The sequence below is a fragment of the Rhipicephalus sanguineus genome, chromosome 1 (assembly GCF_013339695.2).
Source record: "Rhipicephalus sanguineus isolate Rsan-2018 chromosome 1, BIME_Rsan_1.4, whole genome shotgun sequence".
Classification (NCBI taxonomy): domain Eukaryota; kingdom Metazoa; phylum Arthropoda; class Arachnida; order Ixodida; family Ixodidae; genus Rhipicephalus; species Rhipicephalus sanguineus.
In genome coordinates, this window is record NC_051176.1 from 141,187,595 (window position 1) to 141,211,703 (window position 24,109).

The 24,109-nt window shown below is 45.5% G+C and overlaps 1 protein-coding gene across 2 annotated transcripts in view; it reads right to left on the minus strand.

Moving 5' to 3' along the window:
* LOC119399155 (uncharacterized) overlaps positions 1 to 23,484 on the minus strand; it is a 50,339-nt gene extending 26,855 nt beyond the window's left edge. The window contains exons 1-8 of one of the 2 annotated variants that reach the window (XM_037665973.2): positions 23,246 to 23,484; positions 22,494 to 22,664; positions 19,827 to 19,957; positions 14,826 to 14,955; positions 11,305 to 11,373; positions 8,649 to 8,752; positions 5,099 to 5,183; positions 4,518 to 4,685 (exon numbers count right to left, since the gene is read on the minus strand). In XM_037665973.2, the coding sequence (XP_037521901.1) occupies positions 4,518 to 4,685; positions 5,099 to 5,183; positions 8,649 to 8,752; positions 11,305 to 11,373; positions 14,826 to 14,955; positions 19,827 to 19,957; positions 22,494 to 22,664; positions 23,246 to 23,323 (936 nt within the window). In that variant the 5' untranslated portion in view covers positions 23,324 to 23,484. Of the gene's footprint in view, positions 1 to 4,517; positions 4,686 to 5,098; positions 5,184 to 8,648; positions 8,753 to 11,304; positions 11,374 to 14,825; positions 14,956 to 19,826; positions 19,958 to 22,493; positions 22,665 to 23,034 lie in introns of both variants that reach the window. The other variant, XM_037665980.2, reaches the window with a different exon arrangement.
* Positions 23,485 to 24,109: the final 625 nt, after the last annotated feature.

Below are 24,109 nucleotides of genomic sequence, written 5' to 3' on the forward strand. Positions count from 1 at the left end.
GGAAGGGCCCAAGTGCTTCAAATGCTGCTCTCTCTCTTTTTTTTTTTTCTGTTTTGGAGGATCAATAGTTACCTTGATTCGGTCCTGCCAATTTGAATTATGTCAGACCCCGTTTGCACGTCAAAAGTGGCGCTAATTGGTAAGACCTTAAACATAAAGGGCACTTCAGTGGTTTAAAGCGAGTGAATGCGAGCCAGTTGGTAAGAATCCATGGTTAAAAACAGCGCGAAGAAGACGCGGACAAGAAAGAACACAGGAATAGCGCTGACTGCCAACTGATGGTTTATTGTTAAAATGCGCAAAATATACACAGATACAGAAAAAACGGGGAAGGGAAACATAAGAGAGCTTCTAGCAGCGCATGCGTCCAGCGGCACATTGTCGTTTAGTCATAGGTGATTAGTTACGGAGATAGCAACACTCCTTGTCTGTTAGATTAATAGACGGCTCGCTTACACATCCTTCATCTTTACATTTCATTGCGAAAGCCTCGTAGACTTCACGTGCGGTCTGGTCCTTGTATGTGCGCAGCACACGGGTCTCCTTAAAAACGAGGTTGGCAGCTACACTTAGCACAGTGAATGGCCAAATTGCTGCCGCTTCTTGCCTTGAGGTTGTTGGCGTGTTCGTGCAGACGGTCGTTCAGGCAATGGCCCGTCTGCCAGATATAGGCACCCCCACACGAGGTCGGTATCTCGTACACTACTTGACACCTGCAAGGGACATAGTTGCGTGCCTTTCTACACAACCCTTGCTGACTTGCTTGTTCTCATTCACCTTCTTGCAAAGGGAGCTCAGTTTGTTGGGGGCCGACAATACTACATGGACCCCGGTATGTCGATGATTTCCTGGTTTTATTCCGGGTCCAACCGGAGGAGACCTCCTGTGAAGTGGAAAGAATACTTGGTATGTTCCGGTCCTGTTTTCCAGGCCTTACCTTCACCCGAGAGCTGCCTGTTGAAGGCAAGATTCGCTTCCTTGACATGGAAATCTACCTCGGCCTAAACCACACCTGCTGGTCTTACGCGCCACGATCAAAGAAGCTCCTCCTGCCGTTTTCATCGAATCACTCAAAGATTGTGAAACGGGCCATCGCTTGTGGAGCCCTGAGAAATGCCCTCGTTCACTCCTGCCACCACTCGATCGCAAGCAGCTATGGGTCGCAAGTTCAGAGGCTAAAGGAGAGTGGCTATCCGGAGAGCCTGCTGATTTCGTTGACTGAACTCTTTTGCGAGAAGTGAGGTCAATAAGGGAACGCATCCGGCCGAGCCTTCAGAAGTCTAAGACTGTGGTTATCCCGTATGTACACAGTGTGTCCCACCGCATCAAGAAGGCCGCTGGGCGAGCGGGGGTCCATGTAGTATTGTCGGCCCCCAACAAACTGAGCTTCCTTTGAAAGAAGGTGAATGAGAACAAGCAAGTCAGCAAGGGTTGTGTAAAAAGGCACGCAACTAACTATGTCCCTTGCAGGTGTGAAGTAGTGTACGAGATCCTGACCTCGTGTGGGGGTGCCTATATCGGGCAGACGGGCCGTTGCCTGAACGACCGTCTGCGCGAACACGCCAACAACCTCAAGGCAAGAAGCGGCAGCAATTTGGCCATTCACTGTGCTAATTGTGGCTGCCAACCTCGTTTTAAGGAGACCCGTGTGCTGCGCACATACAAGGACCAGACTGCACGTGAAGTCTACGAGGCTTTCGCAATGAAATGTAAAGATGAAGGATGTGTAAGCGAGCCGTCTATTAATCTAACAGACAAGGAGTGTTGCTATCTCCGTAACTAATCACCTATGACTAAACGACAATGTGCCGCTGGACGCATGCGCCGCTAGAAGCTCTCTTATATTTCCCTTCCCCGTTTTTAGGGACGTAGCTCCTCTTAGTCTAACCTTGTCACGTCTCCGTTGTCCGGCGTAAACGGCAGTATCTCTGTCCGGCGTAAACGGCAGATGGCACTGTCTCATAGAAGTACATACAAAGTGCAGTTCAGGGACGATATTCTAGATGGCGCTGTACACAATCTGTGTTGTCATCACCATTTCTCGTCTCATTTCCTAGATGACGTTGGTCCAATAGAATTGTGTGCAATATGGCGCTTGTGTGAATCGACACTAGATGGCGCTAGAAGTGCCGCTGCTCTCCGATTGGCTGCTGCGCGGAGATGCGTGGGGAGCGAGCGCCTCTCTCATTCTCCTGGATCGTCGCCGTACATGTCGGATCGTTGTTGGAGTATGGACGATGCGCAGCGGCGGGCGCTCGCTTGGCGGCAGCCAGGCGCATCCCGAGACGGTGCGCGCCAAGGACGCCGCTGCGAAACGGGCTCAACGAGAAGCCGATCCCTAGACCATGATTGCTTCAGGAGCTTCGCCCAAGCTCTTCATCATTCACCCGTGGATATGCTGTAATTTTTTTCTGTATCTGTGTATATTTTGCGCGTTTTAACAATAAACCATCAGTTGGCAGTCAGCGCTAGTCCTGTGTTCTTTCTTGTCCGCGTCTTCTTCGCGCTGTTTTTAACCATGACTACACGTGGCTATAGACTTTTGAGCTTGCCATCGAATGAGTGCCTTCATTCTCATTTTGTGTTTTGTAGAGCCTATCTATGATGAAAAAAGAATGTTTGTTGACAAGGAGAGCGTACATTATTGACTATTTAAATGAAAACAAAGGTGCTCCATGACGGACACAATTTGTGTTCACTATAATATCGGATTTAAGAAAAAGTAATGAGAATGCCACCAGCATCACAACAGGAAATGTTCATCACACTTAAGCGAGTTTCATTCCCACAGCGAGTAAGGCCATTGAATGCACATGAAAACGCTTGTTATTTCTATAAAATGAGTTTTATGATGTAGAATTTGAAAAAGTTGCACATTCAAGGCAAAACCAACATATATTTATTGTGCAACATCGTCATCACACCATTAGTGCCATTAAATCAAGCTATGTGACACCGACAATTTAGTGGTATTTAGGCACTTGATATCTTAATCTCTAATTGCATTAGAAGCGTCCCAATGAACCAGGTATTATTTGCATGTGTGCAGGTAAGTGCATTAGATTTGCCCGTGTGAACCAGATAATAACGTTATAAACGGTAAACAACAATGTGAACTCTTGTTCTGGACATACATGTATGTAGCACTGCGTGCACTGCTGGATGAGCTGCTATATGTAATACTTTTTGATGCCACATGCACTGTGCACCGACGTCTGTGGCTAAGTCACACGGCACATTATCATTGTACACAGCACCTTTTAGACTTCCCCCGAGAATCAAATAAATTAAAAGGAATAGCTTGTTTTGAAGATTCCGAAATATCTCCTTGCTCTGTTTCAGTAATCAGAGGGGGCAAGAAAAGAAGAGTGGTCAAACTGACGACCCGTGAAAGCATCTTTTCTTTCGTCCAAAGCTGCTTCACTGGAAGTGAACGCAGAGCCACAGAACATACGGTTTGCGCTCTTTCAGTTTTGGAGTAGATGAGTGAATACAACACATTTCTAGAGTAAATGAGGGAAATTCAACCTCAAACCACCTCTTGAATTGAAATGACGTCAACAAGGCCCGTGAACGTGTACGTTAGATTCTCGGTGACGATGACTTTGAAGCAGTTACGAGGGGGGGGGGGGGGTCAGGTAGGCCTCAGGGGGGTGTTACAACCCCTGAGGCCACTGAAAAACTACATAACTGAAACTACATAACTGAGCTGAAAAACTACATAACTGTTAAGTAAGCATTTATCTAGCTGACTGAACCACACAGCACTTCACATGCTGCAAGTTTGTGAATGTACAAAAGTGGCTGTGGCCTGTCCACTGAAATTGGTTATGCTATTGTTATTTGGATAGCAATTATATGGACATTCCAGGCACATTTTCGCATCACCAGCAGCAGCAGAGTGAGATTCTGTATGAAGTCCAAAGGCGATCACATGGCCCCGCACGTCACAAGCTCAATGTGCGAGTATTAGCGTGCGAGGAGGGCTCAAGTGGAGATGAAACACACCGGCCGTCCTCCGTCACATGACACACCCATGGGAGGTCCCACAGAGGGGGCTGCATGGCACTTGATAGGCCAGGTGTGGTTGCACGCACCCTGTTTTGACAAGGACCTGCAAATGGCTCATACCTTTGTATGTGCTGTATGCATTGAAGCGATACACAGCACAAAGGGGGCTTCGCTCACTGCAGCAGGCGTGTTTCCCTATGCTGGCATTTTGTTGAGTTACGCCAGCTCAGATGCTCAATGAGTTAGTTGCTAGCCTCACTTTGTATAGCATTCCAATTTTTTGCTACTGAATTCATTGTTTTGCCCTTGTGGCAAAAATGTGACTTTCTTATGTTGCTTACAACTATTCTTTAGTCATAGGGAGGTTTATACGATTCCAAAAATGATACACCTTGTACCTTTTGACAGATCCTGCCCTTAAGCAAAGCTGGAGACAAAAGGCACTAATGCTTCTGGTTCATGAGAGTTCATTTCAATGGGCACTTAATGCGTAAAGATTATTTTACCTGCTTCATGCTGTCCGATATTCTCTTCACTTCATCCAAACCCAACTGATGCACCTCCTCAGGAGTAAGGTCAAGCTCAAGGTGGTATCGTAGACACTCTTTGTAGTAGGTTTCGCCAGCCGGCAGTGAGGTGGCTGCTATTTCAGGCCTTAGGTGAAGCATGTACTCCTAGTGGTGGTAGAGTTACACATAATTCACACACATGCACGCACTTTTTAAAGCATAGGAAATTTCTTGTACAAAAACATTTGGCAACCATGACCTGCAAAAAGCACTTAACACCACACCCTACCACTAACACAAGAAAGAGAGAGAGAAAGGAAAAAAAAAAACAGGCACAGCCAAATATGCAGTTTGGTACTGAAAATTATCACTCTTGTTTTGAATGCAGTTATAAATGCAGATTTTCTGGCTGTTGACGGCTAAGAGAAATGCACCCCGTGAGCCAACATTTCAAGTACTGTCTAATGTACAGTATGCAGCAAAAATTACTTGAAGAAAGGAAGCATGACTGCATAAAGATTGGAACATACAATGAAAAATATTCAGAATTGAAAACGAGAACACTAAAGTAAACTTACCTCTTTAATGAACTTTCTTAGCTTATTGAAGGCAGGTAGCACTGATGCCTCTATTACTTTCAATGCATCCTGCTTGAGAAATTTTCTGAAAGCGTGAGAAGCCAATGACTGTATGAACAAAGCATCACAACTTGTTTCAGGACTGGTGCCATTAAACGCCTTCCATACCGCAGGTAATTTAAAATATTGTACCAAGTTTCCCAAAAGTGTGGAAACATGTGGGAACATTTCCAGTGCACACATCAAGCACTTGAATATAATGAGAAACTCGCAGTCTAGTAACAAAAACAGCAGCTAGAAAGGAATTGACAGATGTAATCATAACCTGTTCTCGCTAAAGGTACTTTTCACTTATGACTATACTAGTCACCGGTAAACATAGGTAGCAAGCTCACTCATGAGTAGACTCACTCAGGCTCAGATTTGGTCGTGAGTCCGAGTTTGAGTGAGTCCGGGTGAGTAACATTTTGGTGAGGTTGAGTCCGAGTGAAGAAAATATTGGTGAGTCTGAGTGAGCTCCACCTTTTCTTGCCTACTTGTGGTCTCACCTACTCATCTTCAGCATTACTATCAGCCTTACGTCAGCTTACGTTTATACTCAAGTATTTTCAAACATATCGAAACACACTAGAGTCCATGCGCCACCTCAACATTTATTAATCAAAGGCTTGAATTATAGGGGAAGGCAGTGTAATTACCTCCCTTGCAAACTGTTTCACGTGATGTTCTTGATAATAATGCCTGATGTGAGCCACGTATTTCATAAAAATAACCGTACTGGTTTGAAACCACTGACGACTCGTATTCGAAGGTACAAAATCAAAAGGTGTATCGCAGAGCATTCATTACGCGATATATTGGCGTTACCATTGACAGCACGATCGAAAAAGCTAATTTTATGCTAACGGACTCATGAGTCCACTCACTCAGGCACACTCAGACTCAGGTCAAGCCATGGGTCTGGGTGAGTATGGCACAGTAATATGTTGGTGAGCTCGAGTCTGAGTGAGTCCGGTTGAGAAAATGTTTAGTGAGTCTGAGTCCGAGAGAAAGTTCAGTTGAGGGAAATTTTGGTGAGTCTGAATCCGAGTGACCCCTCAGAGCAAAATAGATTTCTTGAGTGAGTCTGAGTGAGCTCCAATTTTTTTTGCTGACCTATGCCGGTAAAGCAAGGGTTAAGAAGTTCTCTCTTAAAATGTACGGTGCTGAGCCATGTCCCCGCAAGGGCTGCAGAAGATAGTGCCATCTTAACCCTTCCTGTTCAAGACTACATATTATAACTATGACTGCTTATTAGAACCACAATGCTGAAAGTGAAAAATGCATAAAGATATTTACAGACTTTTCAAATATTAGTTGTAAAGGCATAGTAAAAACATATGAGGCTAAAGACACAGATCAGCCCTCTAAGGTGTACAAAGCCTGGCTTTTGTCAAGAAGAGCGCCTGTACCGTCAAACCTCCTTAGTACGTACCCGCTTTAAACGTACTAACGGTTAAAACGTAATTGTGACAAATCCCCGACCGAGTCTCATAGAGCCTAGTGCATTCGCTGACTGCTTAAGCTGTAGTGGTTTGTCCCATGCCCACCGCTTAGTGCGTACCCTGCGATAACATTTTGCTCCATAGAAGTTTATTGTGCTGCTGAACTTGCCGACACCACCATGTGCTACAAAGGTTTTCCGTCTTTTCAAGAAGTGCGGAGATTAGTCGATCAATGATTCCGACTTCCGCGTGATTGCGGCGATGCCTTTACGGGTAAGAATCGGGAAAAAACAAAAGCGAGATGGCGGCCATCGACGAACACGCCTCTATGGCTTCGGCTGTCTGCTCGGGCACGTGTGTGGCGTAGCGCTACCTACTGCACGCTTCTAATAGGCGACAACCTGAACGCCCTGGGCCGCCTTGTTATGTGGCACTGTGTTCAAACAACGCACAGCCTTCTAGAAATGAAAGCAGCTCGTTGTTGCGTAGTTGAGCATTGCGGTTTGGGAGCACAGAGAAACCTCGCTGCATTGACGCTGTCACACTGAACGCATGTATAAGGTACAGCAAGCGCAGTGCTGTTGTAACCATACTGCACGCTTTTATTAGGCAATAACCCAGAGGCGCATTGCTTGAAGGAAGTTCGTCATCGCTGTGTTAACCCAACAAGCTACTCCTCGCATCTGTGCACGGTCTGGAGTGCAGTGGTTACGAAGAACATTCACACGGCAAATGCACACGTGCGGTACAGCAAGCGGCCCGGCAGTGACGGCGTGAGCCGAATAGGCGATACGATGCACTGCACGCAACTAGCCAGGAGACGATCGGCTTCATGTGGCCGTACCGTGTTCCAATGAAACTGCGACAGTTTTCACTTAGTAGCAGATCGCAGTACAGATGCGTACACATGTACGACGGAAAGCCGATACTGTCCGTTCTGTCGCTATGTCAGTAGCTGCGTATCCTGGACTCTGTAATAGTTTCGAAATGCTCCTTGGCATCGCCACCGCGCACGGATGGTCGCGTGTGAGAGTGCCAAAATCTGGTCTGCTCTTTGGTAAAAAGGAAGAAAAGGCTTTGTGGTGGGTACTTTAGGCAATATTTGCTAAGGCACTGTATTTATTTCTTTGTTGGCGGCGATGATGCATACTATTGTTTAGTGCGTAGTTATGCCGTGTTCCCGGCAGGTACGTATTAAAGGTTTCACTGTATAAGAGCCTCTATAATACTGTATATAACAGAGCCTCTATAAAATTGTATCTGTGTTCTCACAGTTACTTCATGTAATGTCATAATGACACAACACAGCCAGGATGTAGCATTCTTTTTGCTGTTTCTAAGGGCATGCAATGTGACAGGCTCAGCTGTAGCAACTGCAATTACATAATTTTTGCAAACAGCGCTGCCATGCTGCCAGATAATCTGTCCTGCCAGGCATTTTAGCAAATGTCTACACTTTTACAGCAGACAGCAATAAGGCCTATAAAAATATTTGGGTTTTTTTATGTCCCAAAACCACAATATGATTATGAGGAACACCGTAGTGGAGCACTCCGCAAATTTTGACCACCTGGGGTTTTTTAAGATGCACCTAAATCGAAATACAATGGGCCTCCAGCATTTCGCCTCCATGGAAATGTGACCACAGCATCCACACTTTCGAATCAGCAGCTGAGCACCGTAGCCACTGCACTATCGTGGCGGCTAGCAATAAGGCCTATGTGATCATCTATGGAGCTTGCTTGGAGTCTGATACATGTCTTGGGTGACATATGGATAGCCTATGGATAATTTGTGGTCATTCTTGCCACATTTGTGATTACGACTTTAGAAATTTAAAGTGCTGTAAACTCTCTACCAATTAAGAGGTTTCATGACAGGAGGCTTTGATATCATGCTCCAAAACACCACTGGACTCTATTTCCACTTCATTAGAATGCACAATACTAGATGCTTATTAGTTGTAAAACAGAATTCCAACTAGAAATGGCTTGAGAAAAACTACATGCTTATTAGTTGTAAAACACAATTCCCACTAGAAATAGTTAGAGAGAAATCAAACCCACCTGTCTTGTTCGGAAATGCCATCAGGGTACTTTTGAAAGCGTTGAAAAAACTCTGACTTCTCAGCTGGCCCTTCAAATGAGGCTAGTCTTTCCAGAACATTTTTCTAAAACAGTGAAAATGACAGGTACCTTTTTATAGCACATTGCATAGTGCATGAGGATATTGTGTATGAATAAGAGTCCACAGGCAGTCCAACACCTTTCAGCAGCTGCCAAGTAGCTATTGCAGATTTTTCATTTTGATAAAGTTTTACATGCAGAGCCATTATCTCAGACAAATGGAACAGTGACAATGAAAGTTCATGTAGTGACGACATAGTGACCATTAGTGCACGAAGAATTCCTGTATGGGTCGATGCACAAAATGCGGCTGACTGACTACGCATGTATCAGTCAAGCCACCATCACTTTGCATGGCGCTTATTTCACATACCTAGATAACTAGCATTTCTCTGCATTTTTGTATGCTTTGTAACTTTCTGTCATAGATGGTTCCGTTAATTTAACCTGTGTCTGTTTTTGTGTATGAGTAGAAAAAATGTGCAACTAGTACCTATACCAGGGGTCTAAAACACGTGGCCTGCAAACCTTTTGCTAACGGTCCGGCCCAGAGATGACTGTCTTCGTCCCATATTTTTTTTTTTCTTAATAAGTATTCATGAGCTACACAGACGTGACTGGTCGCAAGCATTTTTTTCATGAGGCACACCCGGTGACTAAACATATCTGTGGAACAAAAGCTCTATATTTCAGAATTGGTGTCCAGATTTCAGTCATTCTGGAGATCAGTAATGGCATGTTTCTCGTATTATGATGTCAAGTCCCCTTCAGAAATGACCCATATATATTAGATGTGGGAAAAGCCTTTTTTAAAATGGCAACATTAGCTGACATTTTGATCAACCCCCCCCCCCCCTCACTTTAACGTTAACATCCTGGCCCATCGGGAGATGAAATTTTGTGACTGCAGCCCTTTGGGGTTGTAGCCGCGCATGGCAGCCTCCCACACCTCCCAGCAACATAAAACTGTACAAAGTTTATGGGAAGGGAGTGGTTTTTACATTGCCACATAATGTAGTTTAGGTCCACTCTGCTGGCAGGACAAAACCTGCAGGCTGAGCTAGAATACATTCCCGGGAGCATTTTGTGACGCAAGGCAGAGGAGAGAAAAGTTCGAGCTTGTAGTTTACGCCACAGCACTTCATATGTGCGTGACGACTGATGCATTAAAAGTGGGAGGGTTCAGCGGCCTAGGCGCTAATGCCCGCAAATGTCATGATATGATCCGTCTTTGGAAGTAAATGCTGGAGGGAAACAGCCAGGGAAGCGCAGGCTAGTCTGGGGGACGGTTTAGATGCAAATAATGTTAACGTCAACTTCTTTTACCTCGCAATAAGCATAGAATAAAGTGGAGATCACCAATAATATACAGACTAATTTTAAGCACAAATTATGGCCTGCCTAAACAACAACAGATAACGTACAGCGATCCGAACAACTCCTTTGCGTAGTGCCAAGGCTTGTCCACCAGGCAGCATGACGTACAGGTTTTTGCAACTTTAAAATGCAATTTAAAAATATAAATCCTATTCAAACCGCGAAAAAAATGCTCAGTTCTGTCACTATATTTCACGAATTTTCCATTTCATTTAAGATCCAATAATACGTTCTGGCTGGTTCTTTTAACTGACTTGTCTGACTCACCATCTTGTTGCAGTATGTTCCATTCATAATTGGTGATTGGTAAATGCTAACTGTATTAAATGTCAAAATTTTACTGGTGATACTCATTGGTGTTTATATGAAGGTGTGTGGCACACTCTCACAACAGATCTCAGACTCTGGAGAAAGGGTGCCATACTGCTTCGCATAACACAGGAAATTAGATACTATTTGCTAGCTTCCTTTGGCGTTACTTTTGCAGTGGTGGCAGACATTTTATTATGGGAAGAGACATTAATTATGGTAGCAATTATAGAAATCCCAGTAATTAGCTTATTAACCAGAAGCTGCTGACGGCTGGGTGAAATGGGAGATTTTGAAGTCCTTCCAGCGAAGAGTCCATAGACACTTTGAAATTTGCAAAAAGTGGTCGTCGGTAACTTTTTTGGAGTGATGAAATTCTGACTAATTTAAGCAGTGAAACCTCACCATCGAGATGTATAAAGCCAGTAAGTTTGTACGTAATAATATTGAATGGATAAGAGAGGTGCGTATACATGCATATACACTGCCGCTGTACCTTTAAACAAAGTTTTGCGTTTTCTACTCCTTGCGCATGACGTTGGCCAAAACAGTGACTGTCTGAGCTGTATCTGTAGCTGCTGCGGCCATACTAAACAAGCAAGCGTATGTTGATCAGGAGGCACTCAATGGCAGGTGCTGTCATGTGACTATTGCAGCACCAGTGATTAAAGTGTTATAAAAGGTCTACTATACAAACGTGGCAACCAAAATGTGGCAAAAAGCTCTGTGGTGCTACAGTTGTGTCATCAAATATTACACCACCTTTCAAAGTATACTTGTACAGCTTTAGCAGCAGTTTCTTCGTAAATATATAGTAGTACTCTTGTGCCTTCTAGGCATACTCGTTAACTGAAAATTTGCTACAAAAACGTGTAATACAATCAAGGTAGTGTAAAAATGGCAGGCTCACCATGGACACAGCATGTGCGGTTTTCTTAAGTTTGATCCCTTCTTTCATCAGTTCTGTGATTTCTTCAAGCTATGAAAAAAAGAAAATAGTAAAGTCGTAGATAACCTTTATGATGACATTCTTTTCAAGCTTAATGAAAAAGGGACGGCGACGTGCAGTGCTTTTCACAAACAATGTGTCACACAGTAATGTTATGTCCATTACTGCTCACAGCCAGCTGTCACCTTAGTTTTGTAAAGGCATTACAGAAAAATGAAATTGCATATAGGATCAAATCTACTTATAACGATGCTGGCTTTAACAATATCTCGGATATAACAATGAGCAGCCACTGCAGTGTGAACTTTTGTGTGTCTTCTATGGTAACAAAGAAAAAAGAAGAAAGAAGAAAAAAGAAAGCCTTCTACGACGTTCTCAATTCTCATGCTGCATTACTGGTTACAAAAATTAAATCAGGCTCCAAGATAGCAGTGGATTCCAGCTTCTGAAAGAGACCACTACTGTTTGCTGCACGTAATAGGGGCATGTAGTTTGTCCACTAGACAGTGAGGCATAGTAGGACAAGTTGTACATCCGCTGTCACACACAAAGCAAGGTCCACTTTTCAGGATGAAAAAGCTAACACAATCTATAGTAGGAAGGGGAAGGAGGGGAGAACCAGCCACACTGCCGTTATAGTAGGAGCAGTTCAAGCCTCTCCCCCCACCCTTTTGTTTTTTCCATGTGAATAGCAAACAAATAAAAAAAAAATTACCGGTTATAACAATGAAATTTTCATAGAACCTGAACATTGTTACATATGGATTCAACTGCAATGACGGCATTACTTATTCCACACTTCCATTAGAGAATGATCAGTCCCTAGCTTAATGAAGCTGTCTTCAGGGAAAACGACACTCGGACAGATAAATTATGCAGATGTGATGCGCTTTTGAAATGTACATTAAATCGAAGCACATGTTGCACAATGCAAGTGATTAAATGTTTTCATTTTTTTGTTTGTGTGCACTTGACTTTCACAATTGGGACTCCACTAGGGGCCATAGTACATAATTTGGGACTCCACTAGGGGCCAATTGGGGCTCCACTAGGGGTCATAGGCCATAGTACATAATTACGACATGAGCTCCTCAGTGCCACATCAGTGCAACTAGATGAGGCAACACTCGCACATATGCATGCAGTGCTTAACTTAGATGCATCCACTGTTGCAGATGACAGCAAATGCTTGACGTCACTCTCAAACACAATCCTACATTTGGTTTTGTAGGTGCACAGCAGAGGCAGCAAGTGAGGGAAATCTTCTTTGACACTATCTGGCACATAAGGTACAATACATAAGTAGTATAGAGAGAAGTAAACACTTTCATGCACAATATACCACTGAAGTAGAAACAACACCTGTTGTGTACGAGAGAAAGTGACAGAATGCTTGACATCACGCTCCTGACACACTTTGCTGGTGTAGCATGCAACTTACTGAAGTCTATACACTACCACTCTTACAGCATTCATTGTATGCTACCTATTACTCTTCGCATGACTCATACTCGCCACACTCTTGCTGTTGGTTTGCTACTATGCCACTTCTCTGCAGCAATGCCACTTAAACTCTCCCTTAGTTTTTTTTTTTTTTTTTTTGAGGGGGGGGGGAGTAGTATAACCTAATATCCTACTCATGGTAACATTGCACTAAAGATGTAACTAGTAAGGAAGGCTCCACAGAGATGGTTTTTGGCAGCAATAGGTTGCGGCAGATGACCATGCAGCAGCGAAAATAATTAGCTGAACCAGAAATGTAGCTTCTTTTCAGCTTACCATTCGTAAATTAGCATAATCCACATGTCTGCATGAGTGTGAGTTTGTGCAGACACTTGTGTCAAGTTTCTCACTGTCAATCTACAAAGCTTCATGGCACAGCCAAGAACAGATGGTCCTAGATTGCCACCTGTGTACTTACCGTAAAATTCTGAGCAAGTGCCCCCTTCCTCAGCAAGTGGAAGGGGTGCGCTGTTAGAGTACTAGAATGGGGGAGTGGGCCCACTGGAGCCGGCAGCAAGTGGCAATAATGAAGCAAACAACGCTGAACATTTGCGGTGGCACTGCAGTTGCTTTTACATGAGGCTACGGTTTGCTCCAGCAGTTGAGTTGGGGTGGGGGGATAGTGACAGCGCGCTGGAGGGAGCGCCAAACTCTGGACACTGTCGTCTGATCGACGTGGCATTATCTGTCCGACACATGGCCAGTCATGCACTGTTTTCGTCATTCGTTCTCTAGCTTCTTCTTTTTACACAAAAACAAATTAAACGACATAGTTAGAACTATGATTATTAGCTACAAGCAGGATATTTAGTGAAATAAATGTTTCCTTCCCTTTTGTTCAATTGTTCTGAAACACTGTGCGACGCCATCCCCAGAACGCAGCAGCAAAGCTGCGAGACCACGTTTGACATGCGACTGCCAGAATGCTAGCTGGTGGCCACCACGTGCAACTGAGCACGGCTGTAGCCGTGGCAAACAACGGCCAAGTCTTCAAGTGAAGGAAATGGTGGCGTTGTCTGGATTTTCATTAAAAAATGTCTCAGTGCAGAGCCCGCTGTAGACCCACTGCCCCATTCTAGTACACTCTAATGCTATCCTGGAACAGCACCAAAATTCATGATGGTGGTGGCAAAGCTCTGGTAGTTCCGGCCAGGAAAAAGTGGTGTACACATGGGACTTCCTCCGAAGTCTCACTCATGGCACGGAGCATTACAACAACTCACAAATACAAGAAACGCAAAGGCAACTCTATAAGATTACGGGAAGCATGGCATGGAAGCACCTCCAATTGCAACAGGCCTGGGTAACAGACAGATCTCAGTGGCCTTCCTTTTGCTATGTGCACCAAATTACATCATGGGTACCATATTGGAACTGCAAGTACAGATTTCAGAGGCCATGTTTTTTGCTCATGGGAAACTGGAAAACATCATGGGTGCGATGTCCCAAGTTCAGGGTGCAATCATTGTACAGGAAAGAAGAAAATTAAATTCTGACAACAAATTTTAGGCACAGGCACTCAGAAATTGGACTGCTAAGCAGGAGTAAATTGGATTCAAGCAGGCCGGTGTCTGCTCGGGTGGGGCGCTTGCTGGTAATGGATGTAAAACCACTCCACTTATGCAATAAATGTAGTTATTTTTCAGTTTAACTTCTTTGACGTAGATTCCTGTGCAGGTTGCAGACTACAGGTAAGTGCTGATATTCATAAGGCTAAGCTGTCTTTAAAAGCTCATTGTTTTAATGCTGCAGCCCGATAAGATAGCCCAAAAAAGTACTGCTTTCACACAAGTCCAAAAACAGTCTTAGAAGAGGGGTTTTTAAAGTCTTCTTAGATATGAAAATAACAATAAAGTTCTTGGTTTTGTGGATGCAACCAGAAATAAATTGAAATGTGCAGGGCAGGTACCGAGATAAAAAGAAGCTGACATAATATTTGAGAAATATATTGAAAGGGAAGTGGAATGAATATTGCGAACCTGCTTAGGAAGTTTCTCATATCTGGACAATAATTTCTTGAAGTCCTCCACAGTATTGAACACCATGTAGTCAATGGTCTGGAAAATGTCCACATGAACTCCTTCAATGAAGCTGATCGGATAAAGGTGGCTGTTGGGAGAGAATCAACCGAAGTTTCAAGATCAATGAGAAAAATCAACCAGAAACAGTGCAATAATCATATGAATCACAGCCTACACATAATTTTATACTCAGTATGGCATGCAAGCTAAATATGTCAGTTGTTCAGAATATTTAATTCAAGCGTGGAAACTGAGAGCACCCTCCCCTTTGGCGCCTCGTTCCCCAGCTAGCGTGTGTGCTGGCCCTGCACGGCTGAAGTGCACGGCACACTAGAACATGCCACCGTCCACGCCTGTCCTCACTGACTGCCAGTGACAGCTCATTTCCCCATGAGCTCACCGCCAGAGATGCTTGCTTGCCTGCAACAAGGAAGCCACGTGCTGCCTTTGCAGGCAACTTCTCATTCGCGCACTTCAGTGGTCCCCCTTTGCATGGCAACCGTAGTGCTGCAGGCAAGTGTACTCGATCGGTCTTCCGGAGTTTTCCTGTACGGCCTGCAAGCCCGTGATTATTGCACTGCGCTGAATCTTGGTTTAATAAACCTGTGTTTCTCGACAACCTGCCTCGAGTGCCTTTTCTGCGCCATGTCGGTGAGTTGAAGAACCCGGCCGTAGCGTCTTTGTGTGCTGCGGCAATAGAGAATGTCGCGTCCCTTCCCGGTCACCTCGTAGGGTAAGCTTCTCGCAAACCTATCTCCACATAACTGGCGCCCAATGTGGGGAATGTGAGCATCGAGAGCACCCTCCCGTTTCGCACCTCGGTCCGTAGCTAGTGTGTGTTGGCCCCGTGCGGCTTGAGTGTACGGCACGCCAGAACATGCCACTGTCCACGCCTGTCCTCATTGGCCACCAGTGACAGCCCCCTTTTCACATGAGCTCGCTGCTGTCTGGCACTTGCTCGCCGCCAGAGATGCTCGCATACCTGCAACGAGGGAGTCACACGCTGCCTTTGCAAGCGACTACTCATTCGCGCGCTTCGGTGGTCCCCCTTTGTATGGTGACCGTAGTGCTGCAGGCAAGTGTACTCGATCGGTCTTCCGGAGTTTTCCTGTACGGCCTGCAAGCCCGTGATTATTGCACTGCGCTGAATCTTGGTTTAATAAACCTGTGTTTCTCGACAACCTGCCTCGAGTGCCTTTTCTGCGCCATGTCGGTGAGTTGAAGAACCCGGCCGTAGCGTCTTTGTGTGCTGCGGCAATAGAGAATGTCGCGTCCCTTCCCGGTCACCTCGTAGGGTAAGCTTCTCGCAAACCTATCTCCACATAACTGGCGCCCAATGTGGGAATGTGAGCATCGAGAGCACCCTCCCGTTTCGCACCTCGGTCCGTAGCTAGTGTGTGTTGGCCCCGTGCGGCTTGAGTGTACGGCACGCCAGAACATGCCACTGTCCACGCCTGTCCTCATTGGCCACCAGTGACAGCCCCCTTTTCACATGAGCTCGCTGCTGTCTGGCACTTGCTCGCCGCCAGAGATGCTCGCATACCTGCAACGAGGGAGTCACACGCTGCCTTTGCAAGCGACTACTCATTCGCGCGCTTCGGTGGTCCCCCTTTGTATGGTGACCGTAGTGCTGCAGGCAAGTGTACTCGATCGGTCTTCCGGAGTTTTCCTGTACGGCCTGCAAGCCCGTGATTATTGCACTGCGCTGAATCTTGGTTTAATAAACCTGTGTTTCTCGACAACCTGCCTCGAGTGCCTTTTCTGCGCCATGTCGGTGAGTTGAAGAACCCGGCCGTAGCGTCTTTGTGTGCTGCGGCAATAGAGAATGTCGCGTCCCTTCCCGGTCACCTCGTAGGGTAAGCTTCTCGCAAACCTATCTCCACATAACTGGCGCCCAATGTGGGGAATGTGAGCATCGAGAGCACCCTCCCGTTTCGCACCTCGGTCCGTAGCTAGTGTGTGTTGGCCCCGTGCGGCTTGAGTGTACGGCACGCCAGAACATGCCACTGTCCACGCCTGTCCTCATTGGCCACCAGTGACAGCCCCCTTTTCACATGAGCTCGCTGCTGTCTGGCACTTGCTCGCCGCCAGAGATGCTCGCATACCTGCAACGAGGGAGTCACACGCTGCCTTTGCAAGCGACTACTCATTCGCGCGCTTCGGTGGTCCCCCTTTGTATGGTGACCGTAGTGCTGCAGGCAAGTGTACTCGATCGGTCTTCCGGAGTTTTCCTGTACGGCCTGCAAGCCCGTGATTATTGCACTGCGCTGAATCTTGGTTTAATAACCTGTGTTTCTCGACAACCTGCCTCGAGTGCCTTTTCTGCGCCATGTCGGTGAGTTGAAGAACCCGGCCGTAGCGTCTTTGTGTGCTGCGGCAATAGAGAATGTCGCGTCCCTTCCCGGTCACCTCGTAGGGTAAGCTTCTCGCAAACCTATCTCCACATAACTGGCGCCCAATGTGGGGAATGTGAGCATCGAGAGCACCCTCCCGTTTCGCACCTCGGTCCGTAGCTAGTGTGTGTTGGCCCCGTGCGGCTTGAGTGTACGGCACGCCAGAACATGCCACTGTCCACGCCTGTCCTCATTGGCCACCAGTGACAGCCCCCTTTTCACATGAGCTCGCTGCTGTCTGGCACTTGCTCGCCGCCAGAGATGCTCGCATACCTGCAACGAGGGAGTCACACGCTGCCTTTGCAAGCGACTACTCATTCGCGCGCTTCGGTGGTCCCCCTTTGTATGGTGACCGTAGTGCTGCAGGCAAGTGTACTCGATCGGTCTTCCGGAGTTTTCCTGTACGGCCTGCAAGCCCGTGATTATTGCACTGCGCTGAATCTTGGTTTAATAAACCTGTGTTTCTCGACAACCTGCCTCGAGTGCCTTTTCTGCGCCATGTCGGTGAGTTGAAGAACCCGGCCGTAGCGTCTTTGTGTGCTGCGGCAATAGAGAATGTCGCGTCCCTTCCCGGTCACCTCGTAGGGTAAGCTTCTCGCAAACCTATCTCCACATAACTGGCGCCCAATGTGGGGAATGTGAGCATCGAGAGCACCCTCCCGTTTCGCACCTCGGTCCGTAGCTAGTGTGTGTTGGCCCCGTGCGGCTTGAGTGTACGGCACGCCAGAACATGCCACTGTCCACGCCTGTCCTCATTGGCCACCAGTGACAGCCCCCTTTTCACATGAGCTCGCTGCTGTCTGGCACTTGCTCGCCGCCAGAGATGCTCGCATACCTGCAACGAGGGAGTCACACGCTGCCTTTGCAAGCGACTACTCATTCGCGCGCTTCGGTGGTCCCCCTTTGTATGGTGACCGTAGTGCTGCAGGCAAGTGTACTCGATCGGTCTTCCGGAGTTTTCCTGTACGGCCTGCAAGCCCGTGATTATTGCACTGTGCTGAATCTTGGTTTAATAAACCTGTGTTTGTCGACAACCTGCCTAGAGTGCCTTTTCTGCGCCGTGTCGGTGAGTCGAAGAACCCGGCCGCAGTGTCTTTGCGCACCGCGGCGGTGGAGAACGTCGCGTCCCTTCCTGGTTGCGCTCACGGGACAAGCTTTTCGCAAACCTATCTCCACACATGGCAAACCTTCATTCAAAAAGTCGGAAAAATATATGTATCAAACTTTTAACATGACTGCCATTGAAGTTAGCTGAGCTGAAAATCATTGGAATAAGCTGTATTTACAAATGCCACAAAGAGTTCTGCATCAGTATTGACATGAACAAAATACGTACTACAGCCAAACCTCATAATGAAGCCACATCCAGCATAAAAATAGCCTATAATAATGCTATCCACTATTTATGATAAATATATATGCTAATATCAGCAAAAATTAAATAAATAAAATTGTGATAAATGTTTTGAGAGCAAGAGAAATGCAAGCGTGATGCAAGCTCATTTTTAAGACCTGTTGATGGCTTGTAGTGCCGATATGTCGAATGTGAGAAATACCCAAATCACAAACAGGCATATTAACCATCATTAACATGTAACTGAGTGATCAGAGTGCTAACACGAGATCAGCATGTTGGCCTGCAAAATGTGGACCAACTAAGACAAGCTGCTGTCCAAGACATACACTCATGTTCAAATGTGCTGTCTGAAGAAGCTCTGCCAAGAGTTTCCCATTTTCACCACTGTAATGCATATTTGCTTTGGTATGACCAATACTCTCTCTCTCGCATTTTTGGTTTCATTATTGCACTAATCACTGAAATACAGCATGGGCAACCAAACGTTACATTCACTATGATGTATCCAATAATTCATTTTATCCATATATGTTACATCACTGAAGGTACAGTGCACTGAAATATGTGAAATATGTGGTGATGCAGAAGCAGGAAGGTTGGACACTGCAGCATAACGTTTCCTTTCTTTTTTTTTTTTAAACTGATACACCAAAAACAGGCTTATATCACAATAAAATTGGTGTCATGTTTTCTTATTTTTTATATCTCAAGGTGACGTCCTCTTACGCCAACCTCAGTACATTTCAAGCCACATCGACTGCCGTAACAAGGTAGGAATTGAATCATATACTGCACTAAATCTTTCATTCCCGTACATCTGGGGAATGGAACAATCTTCCCTCAAGTTTCGCAACCAGAAATGATAACAAGCTCGCACATGAAACATTAGATGACCTTGCATAACAAGGAGAATTATTTTGCCACATGAACTGATTGCACTTGTTTGCCTATTTTTTATTAACTCGAAGTCACTGCACTTGTTTGTATAACCCGCAGAATCATTGTCAGTCCATCTCACTGCACTAATTTGTTTTGTGTATTTTATTACTTGTAACCACTCCGCTATTCAATGCCATTTGGCCGCGAGAGAATAGCAAATAAATAAATAAATAAATAAATAAATAAATAAATAAATAAATAAATAAACAAATGAGAGAAACAGACATTCAAGAAAGTATTTAAGATAATACTATGAGAACACTTCAGTACCCGTCTGTGTCAAGACCACGAAGGTATCCATCCAGACCGTCAATCAGTATGTTCAGGCTTGCTTGAGACCATTGGTCTTCCAACTTTGGCAGCAGCTCTTTTGCCTTTTTGAGGAAATACTGAACCTTCTCCTGCACAATGAAAGTTCTTGTTAATCTACTGTAATTCCTGCATAAAATTACCTGTAAAAATCATGAAACCCAGAAAAAAGCAATGCAAATGCTAATTTTCGCCCAAGGACAGTACAGTGACCGTTTTTTTAACATTTGTTTTTCTTATGTGGTGCACAATCTCTATAGATTACGAAATTTACAGCCAATGAAGCTGTATAACTTTGGCAACACTTAACAAAACACCATACAGTTGCACATGTTTTTGTTTTTTTTTTTCTAAATTCCAGCACCGAAAAGCTACAGGATATGAAAAGCCCTCCACACTTCTTCCCCCCTCCCTCCACCTAAATGCAGTAATGCTTCGAATACTGCACTGATCTCTCGCCCAAATGACAGTTCTCCCCCCCCCCCCCCCCCCAATCATACATGTACCGTAAAATCTCGAGCTAGCGCCACCCCCCCCCCCCCCCCCCCGCCCACCCTACAGTGAAAGACAATCTGGCAATATTTGGAGGGGGGCCCTTGCTCGGTCCCGGATCGAAATTCAAGATGGCGGTGGAAAAGCCTCCAAGCAGAATGCACACCAGTGTTTCTAATGAAATTCTTTATTGAATACGTATGCATTCACAGTTTTTACTCAATCAAAGGGAATCCTCTTGTGAAATTTCATGTGTTATGACAAGAGGGGAAAGACATTCTTCAAATATTCCAACAATATGCGACAACTCAAAATGCAACTCCAAGGCACCACACTGCAAAAGTACTAAGAAATCGTGCGCATAGCTAGAGACTCTCAGAACTTGGGTTCCCAGAAATCACTGCTGCAGGATTCTGCAGCGGAGGACAGGTTGGGGAAAAAATGGCGGCAGGGAAGCTTGGGAGTGGGAGGGGGGGGGGGGGACTAGCTCGGTCACTGGTGCATATTTCGAATCTCCCGAAAAATGGGAGATTTGAAATATGTGCTAAATCTTCCCTTTGCTTGGGCAGCACCCCTACCTGAGCAAGCGCCCCTACCCGAGCGCTTGCTCGAGTAGGGGTGCTTGCTCAGAATTTTACAGTGCTGCGAAAAGTTCGCATACACTTCGTGATTTACAAGACGTTCCGGTGCTAGTAAAACACTGGCCCCGTGCATGGCATTCCCCGAGGTAACTGCCTGGCAACATAGCCAATAAAACATCTAATGCACCACTTCTACTCCGCATGAGGTAAAGCTTTGGTAAGACATTTTCTGCACAGGTGGCATGATGCTTTGTTTACAAACACAACAGGAACGCCACACTTCTTCAGCCACTTCCTTAAGGTGCTGAAAAAAATTGGTGCAATTAACAAAGAAGAGTTGAGCATCTCTCTAGGCCAGGGGTCTCAAACACGCAACCCACGGATGTTTCGCTAGCGGCCCGCGGCTTCTTAAGGAATAAAACACTTGTGACTTTGTAAAAGTAAACAGTGCTAAAGTTAAAGTAAATAATGCTACTCGCATTATTTATACGCGCCTACTGCGATTAATAACACTGTGTTTGGGTAAGCTACAGAGAAGGGACTGGTCTCAAGCATTGTTTTTTGTGAGGCACCCTATGGGCTTATGGGCTCATCATGTCTGTGAAACATATTCGTGGAACAAAATATCTATATTTCAGAATCAGCATCTAGATTTGAGTCATTCTCGAGATCAGTGTCGATGTGTTTCTCAAATCCTGATGACAAATCCCGTTGAGAAATGATCCTTGTATGAGATATGGGAAATGCGTTCAGTCAAATGGCAGAGTTAGGTAACATTTTGTTCACCCCCCCCCCTTCATATTTCTTCACGGTCGGGAGCCCTTGCGGAACTAAATTTCGTGACTGCGGCCCGCTTGCTGAGGTGAGTTTCAGAACCGTGCTCTAGGCGATTGCTCACACATTCCTTCCTGTGAGCCCAGGCATTGACCTCAATGATCAGGCTCTTCAACATTGATACAACAACCTCTTGTGAATAGTCACAATTTTTCTTCGGCACTCCGCCTGTCATGTTTTACCATGAGAGCCTCTTCTACTAGCACCTCGGAGAAAATGTTACTTATGGTTTTTTTCTGTACAGTACAACCAGCACAAGTATAGAGATCGATAATGAGCAAGACACACACACTGTTTCTTCCCTGCGTCCCATTACTGTTGCACTACACTGAGAAAATTTCAAAATGTCATACCAACAAGCCCAAATTTCTACACTGATCAACAGTGTTACCCAAGTGAGATGCTGCATAGTACACATGTCACTTGGGTGGGTGGATGTATTCATTCTGATTGAATTTTGAAACAATAATGGTGCCTAAATTTACATTTCTTCCGCGAGTTGGAGAACAAGCGGGGCTGATGCTGAGTGTGACATCACTTTACTAGCTGCAAGATGCCACAATTATGCGTCGGCTCTGAACAAATGCGTTCATTAATATACCTCTCTCCTTGTCTTTCAGTGGCAGTTCTAGCACCTCAGATGGTTGAACTGGAGAGGAAACAACTGTCAAAGCACGTACGGAGAAACTGCAGAAAGCGAAAAAAAAAAAGCGACACTTACTTTTCTGTCTTGAAACGACTTTATCGAGTAGGATTCCAACAGGTGGTCGTAACCGTGAAAGCCGACCATGGTAGCGAACTCGGGGCTATCCTTCAGCCTCCACTGCCAAAACTCTTCAAACAGCTCGGTTGCCATTGCCTCCGGATTACTGGAGTAGTACCCGACAAATGCCTGGATAGGCGACAGGGCGTGAAGGGGTAATCAAAGTCACGATACCGCACGGGACATGTGGCACTGCGAAGTGTGTCACTTCCCGCCTCACGTAGAATGAGGTTGATTCAGTGAACTGGAACGCGAGCACTCAGCACAAGCGGTTAGCCAGCTACAGCCATATGATACAGGAAATTCTTTACACTACGCAGGGGTGCTAGTGGTGCTAGCTTGCTTTAATGCGAAATCGATACGAATCGGCTGTAGTACAATCGGCCACCTCGCATTTCTCGATCAAACCTCAGCGAAGAAAAGAAAAAAAGAACTAGTCCTGAAACATTCATGCAGTTACAGCAAGAAAAAAAATCATGTGGTGTAGAGGCTATCTCACGGTTTGTGGCTTCTCGTAGTCTTCAGAGTCCCAGTGCGCCGTACAGCTTGCTTGATTTTATTTCCAGCAGCTGCGCTATTTCTTAACCATCTACCCTCGACTGTAGCAACGCACGTAATACAGGTAAAACCGCTACTGTTGCAACGCAGCAATGACAATCGCGTTTGTGCGGCTTCGTGTCATGCACAAACGCACGTGCCGGGTGACGCACCTTGTAAACATATGGAGAAATTGTGGCCAGCAGAAGCCCGCAGGCCGCCGCAAACGCCACGGGAAGGAATCCACCCATAATCAGGAAAATTGTTCACAAATCGCTCACAGGGTTCATTGTAAGCTGTTTGTGAGCATACTAAAACGAAATACGTTACATGCTAAGTGACCGACTCAGCATTTTACCTGTTTTTACACTAAACCGATTGCTCGAGCCAAACTCTATGCCCTGTTACTACTGTTACTCCATGCGGATATCGGGCACTACATATGCTGGATTTCTATGCTAGAGTGTACTATCTATGCAGTAGGTTGTTGATTGCGAGGAGGTGTCACCGTTAAAAACCTAAGGCCGATGCACTGCCCAAATAAATTGATCCTTCAACCAATTTTTGAGGTGGTAAAATACACGTAAAGAGTTTTATTTTTTATTTGTAACTTTCCACACGCTGTCGCGCCCTCTGGAAAATTGAACCTCAAACAAACGATATAAATTTGTAGTACCAATGTACCAATGTACCAGACGGCTCCCGTCTGGTCCCAGTTGGGGCGCAACTAGGACCAGATGGGAGCCTTCTGGCCCCAGTTGGGGCCCAACTGGGACCAGTTGATTCCAGGCTGGGACCAATTGGGACCAGTTGATCCCAGTTCATTACCAGTTACACATTTCGTACTCGTACCATGTTAATTTAGTTGCAGTTTGTGGTTCTTGCGCCTACAAACTCTTCAGCATATCATATGCGTGTCCTCTCTTGGTCCCGAAAGAACTAGATATTTCATATACTCTATATTTATAAGAATTTGGGAGCCACTCAGGGTACGTCGTGTTCGAAATTATTTTGGAGTGTATAAACGAAAGTTGCTG